Here is a 5,670-nt window from a genome sequence, read left to right on the forward strand (position 1 = left end):
AGGAATTCCATTATTTCTCCTACTAATTATGTTAAGCTGACTGATCTATAGTTCGTTAGACAGGTTCTAGCTCCCTTCTTAAATACAAAGAAAACGTTAGCTATCTGCCAATCGTCTGGCAGTATAACTTTCTTGGATGAAGAATTAAATATGTGCAGTAATACGTCTGTTCTCTTTTCTCTAGATACTTTAAAACGTATGGATGTGATCTGTCAGGACTTGATTATTTATTCTCTTAAAGTTTGATCAGTTTATTTAATAATTGCATTCTATAAAAAATGAGTTATCTCCTTTCTAAATATAACATCTGAAGTCATGTCTGCATGTTCTGTTTCCTTGCTAATGAAAGACTGAAGGAACCAGACTGTATGCATGTCGACCAATTATTTCAACTAAATAAGTTAAGAAGGACCTAGGGTTATGCTTTTAAATTTGTATGGGCAGAATGAAGTTCAAAGTTGGAGGTAGCTTTTCTTTTCTGAGAGAACAGTGGACCTGTTGAACTAGTTTGCAGCTCGGGAAGTGAATACTGATTCTTTGAATTTCACCAACCTTGGATTGGCGCTGTTTCTGGCTGAGGTAATGATCACCTCATACGAAAAGAAGGTATCTTGTTACAATAAAGCAGGGTTAACGTGTTCTCTTGGACTAGGTTCGACTGCTGAAGGATAGATTCAAGGAGAAATGTTCAATTTTTTTCACCCTGCTGATTGGCCTGGCTTTTTAAATGTTGGTTTGTATCTCCCAGGATATTACATGGTGCATGGGGTTGCAGACTGTCTGGACTGTGACGTATAAGTCATTACAACACATATTGGGCCGCCTGGGTTGACCTGTTTGTGTTTTCATGGGCATCAATCTGAATATCCCCACAACGGTTCATCTTTATCCTGTCACAAACTATACCACTAATTCCAGCAAGTAACTAACCAACTAGTTACTAACTGAAGAAAGTACCTAGATTAGAACCCTGATTCATTTGGAATGCTGCAATTATCTGTAACTTCTGCACTCAGTCATGTGTGCATGGAGGAATGCAACTTCCCTTATCAAGCTCAATGACCCAGTTCCATTTATCCTATTCAGCCTGTCTCCTACGTTACAATTTTTTTTGATCTAATCTTGCTGTTTCCTGTCAGACTGCCACACTTTATAAGATTCAGACATTTCCAGAACTCTGCAGCAAACAATAAAACATCACAGGCAACTTACACTCACAGTTTAGCATCCAACTGGATTTTGCCTGGTCTCCATGACTCTACTTGGCACATTATTAGACACATTTGCTGTTCTTTGTGTTAAGAAGGGCTAGCTCAGGTCCAATTTAATACTGATTAGCTCACATCTCAATTGATAGAACCATCCAGCAGAGGAGGAGGTCATTAAGTCCATCATGCCTCAAACATGATGAAAGAGCTGCTCAGTCCACTGTTCTTTCCCAATGACTGTCTAGATTTTCCATGTCATTTATCCTTTTTTGAGAGTTACAACCGTTGAATCAACTTCAACCCACTGAGTTCAGTGCTTTGGACCAAGAAGGACAAGAATCACCTGACCGGCTAAAGTTTGATTTTCTATCCAGTGACCCTTGTGCCCTTTGAAGTTTAACAGCTCCCAATATCCATTAATCACACATGTAGGATGGTCACTTGAAGAAGTACCAGATGGTGATGGGCCATAGAACCAGGAAGCCAGTAGAAGGGCTTGAGGGTTATAGGGTGGGGTAGGGTAGGGGGTGGGGGGGGGTGGGGTGGGGTGGGGTGGGGGGAGGAAATCTCTCTTCAATGCCATTTTGAGTGGAACATTCTCTCTGTGGCTGCGTGGGTTTCCTCCAGGTGCTCCGGTTTCCTCCCACAGTCCAAAGACATGCACATTAGGTGCATTCGCCATGCTAAATATTCCAGAGTGTTCAGGGATGTGCAGGCTAGATGGGTTAGCCGTGGGCACAAGGTAGTGGGGTCAGTCTGGGTGGAATGCTCTCTGGAGGATCGGTGTGGACTCGATGGGCTGAATGGCCTTTTTCCACATTGTAGGGGTTCTACGATTCTATGAATAAGCCAATTCAGAACCAGCTCTGAAGCTGGGGCCGAAACATTCCCCAACTCATTCTAGTCCCCCTAACATCTCCTTCCAAGGATAATAACGAGACACTCTCTTGGGAGAGGCTCATTAAAGTTTTTTGGAAAATAAACTTGCTCAATACAAGGGGATGGGTTTAATTTTGCTAGTTTTATGGAGATAACACTTCCTATCAATAGGCGGCCAAAGGTCACTTCTCCTCCTTAACAGCAGTGGGATTTGAGCTTCCTTTGTTGGCTGTGGCCATGACCATTTTTACATGTGCACAATGCTAAGCACTCTGGCACTGGTGTAGGAAATTGTTAATAATGTTTCTGAATGTTTATATACATTTTAATCTGTAATTGTCATACCATCCTCCCTTTTAACGTCTTGTCCCAAGAAGCTATGCCCTAGCTGGCCTCAGGAGTCATGTTAAAAATCAAACAGTTACCAAGTAATTAGAATTAACTTTAATATATTTTAGGACGCAGTCTGGAAGAAAACTGGGCTAACAGCAACAGAGCTATACTGTCCACAACACCAAATATTACACCATCTGGCAATGAACTAAATAATGTGAAGGGTTTGGATTAACACAAGTTGAGAGATCAACAAAATGCTCAAATTATCCCACCAATTCAAGAATACTTGTTCTTTTAGCTCCTGGACGGTATTGAGCTCATTAATTCCCTGCAGCCAATGTCTTGGGTACTGGCTGGAGTTCACAATAAAGTAATTAATTGGTGCAGTGATGCCTTCAATTTATGACCTTAATGATTTTATGATTGCTAAACATATCGTTTCTGACATGAGTTAAATGCTGATTGAAGCAAGGGGAATTGAACCTTTCACCTCAAGCATTCATTGTTTGTATCAAAGTCTATATGGATATGTATAACATGGTTAGATGGAAAGAATAACTCCCTCTGTACTGCTCCAAAAAATGTGTCTCAATCTAACTGGGTAAAGGTTACCCCGAACTCATATTAACAGGTTTCTCCAACAAACTGCAGACAGAGGACCCTTCAGTTCTTTCAGTTTGAGCTTCAATCTGTGCAAGGTTTTTAAAAGCTTAGACTTCATAAAGTACTTTAATTTTGCTGAGTGGCACACATAGACTAACACACAAACATTAAACCCAGCATTGAGCTTTCTGTAAATCGAATGCAAGGTGCCTACTCACCATAGAGTTCTGCAGGTTGACGAGCTGCGTGGTGGTATCACATAGCTCCTGGCCTTGCTTTCTCAGCTCTCTCTTCAGAGTTTCAATCTCATAATCTTTCTTCTTCAGCTTCTCCTGCATCATCTTCTTCCGAGACTCTGCCTGGAGCCAAGAACACAAATAAAGCCTGAAGGACAGAAGTGAAGGCATCTGTGTTTGCTAAATGGATGTGGTGTACGACTAAGCTGATTTGACCAGGAAGAGCCCACTAGCCACCTTAGTCAGAGCAATGGCTCCAAACTACAACTGGCCCCTGAGACTTTTGTCTGGGAAGGGCCTAAGAGCAGTTCCTAGTCCTGAAGATAATCCAGGCAGCCCTGTTTGGAAAATGCACTCACTACTGCATGTGTACCGATGTGCATGGGGTGATGCTGGGTGAGGAAGGAATCAAATCCATTCAGAATAACCTCCACAGTCAAGGAGCCTTCTTTGTCTCACCACATACAGGTGGAAAAAGGGCATTTAAACCTGTTACAGTTTACCTGAGACATTCTTAACCACGCAAGATATTTTTGATTGCCTGTGTACTGTTTACTGTCTAAAATTGAAAGTGTGCTGGATTAAGAACAGTTTTGTCCTGTGGCTCAATATCCATTGAAAATTTGAGGCAGTCCAAACTCATTTCATTTGGGATCCTTTTCAGCCATGAATCAGATACCTTCAACCCATCAGTCTCAGCTGGATTTGAAACTAGGTGACTCCATCACACATTGCACTTTAACAAGTTTTTAACTCCAACATGGTAAGTGTTTAATCCAGTAGCTCCATGTTTGTCAAGTGCCTTGCCTATGGACACTCTCAGGGAATGAAGAGATTTAGATCCATGCCTGTGCTTAGCCACGGTGTAAGTTCCTCGTTCCAAACCTGTTACTGTGGCCAATTGTCAAGAGCAGACAAAACACCTTCTGATGGAATAAAGGGGAAAGAGATGACATGTCTAGCAGGTTCTAAGCTTCTCTACAATTACCTCCTTAAATCTCTCTGCCTCTGTACTCATCATTCCTCCTTTAAGATGCTCCTTAAAACCTATCTCTTGATCAAGTTTTTGATCTCCTGACCCGTGGGTTTCGGCCGGTTGCTCCAGTTTCCTCCCGCAGTCCAAAGATATGCAGTTTAGGTGGATTGGCCATGCTAGATTGCCCATAGTGTTCAGGGATGTGTAGGTTAGGTGTGTTAGCCATGGGAAATGCAGAGTTACAGGGATAGGGTAGGGGGATGGGTCTGGGTGGGATGCTCTTTGGAGGGTTGGTATGGACTTGTAGGGCTGAATGGCCTGTTTCCACACTATGGGACTTCTATAAATATCACCATTGCCTCAAGGTGCTGGGACGTTTACTTTATGAAAGGTGCTCAGCAAACGTAAGTTGTTTGTCCTTTATTAAATAGTTTGTGTTCCACTGTCTCTATTGCTTCCTGGATGAATACTGGGAGATCGCTAATGGAGTGTGCAAAAACGCAAAGGGATGGTAATGACTGCCTGCAAACATCTGAGAGCTCAGCAGACTTGAATATCATGGAATAGTGACCCATCAGTGGGTAAGGGGAAAAGGATCTGCAAATTCCCTTAGAATGGGCTTAAATATATGTGACAAAATCCATTGCAACATTCATTCCTCAAACTGCAGAGGTCAACATCTTACAGCATTACTGAAACTTGTATTTCCTTAGCACCTTCGACAGTAACATGTACCCTGGCACTTCAAAGGAATGTTATCGAACAAAATGTGACTCTGAGCCACTTAAAGAGATATTAGGGCAGAAGACTAAAAGCTTTTTGTCAAAGGGACAGGTTTTAATGAGCATCTTAAAGGCAGACAGTGAGGAAGAGGTCTAAAGATTGGGAATTACAGAGTTTATGCTATTTGCAGCAGTAATGGAGTGATTAAATTAAGGGATGTGCAAAAGGCTAGAAATGGATGAGCAGAGATATTTCAAAGGATTGTATGGGCTGGGAATGATTACAGAATTGGGGGGAGGGTATACTTTGCACAGGGAACATCAAATGTATTGCAGACCTGGCTGCTTTATCAATAAGCAACCCCAACCACATGTTACCAGTCTTTACAATTCGCTGTTTTTTAGTTGCTCTTGGATTGTGGGCATTACTGGCCAGGCCACCATTTATTGCCCATTCTTAGTTACCCTTAAACAGAGTGGTTTACTTGGCCATTGAGAAATTGACCAAATGGCTGTGGATCTAGATCACATGTCTGCTAGTATGGGTGAGAATGGTAAATTTCACCCCCAAAAGAAAATTTGTGAACCCAATATCTTGTTAAGACAACCCAGTAGTTTTGTGGATAGTAGGAACTGCAGATGCTGGAGAATCTGAGATAACAAGGTGTAGAGCTGGATGAACACAGCAGGCCAAGCAGCATCAGAGGAGC

General features: G+C 42.1%; 1 protein-coding gene across 1 annotated transcript in view; it reads right to left on the reverse strand.

Annotated features, from left to right (window-relative positions):
• Positions 1–1,159: 1,159 nt before the first annotated feature.
• Positions 1,160–5,670, reverse strand: part of LOC109913883 (forkhead-associated domain-containing protein 1-like) — a 140,214-nt gene continuing 135,703 nt past the window's right edge. Inside the window, exons 27-28 of the mRNA XM_048614895.1 lie at positions 3,245–3,385; positions 1,160–1,177 (exon numbers count right to left, since the gene is read on the reverse strand). Of these exons, the coding sequence (XP_048470852.1) occupies positions 1,160–1,177; positions 3,245–3,385 (159 nt within the window). The remainder of the gene's footprint in view (positions 1,178–3,244; positions 3,386–5,670) is intronic.

The sequence above is a fragment of the Rhincodon typus genome, chromosome 31 (genome assembly GCF_021869965.1).
Source record: "Rhincodon typus isolate 14 chromosome 31, sRhiTyp1.1, whole genome shotgun sequence".
Taxonomy (NCBI): Eukaryota; Metazoa; Chordata; class Chondrichthyes; order Orectolobiformes; family Rhincodontidae; genus Rhincodon; species Rhincodon typus.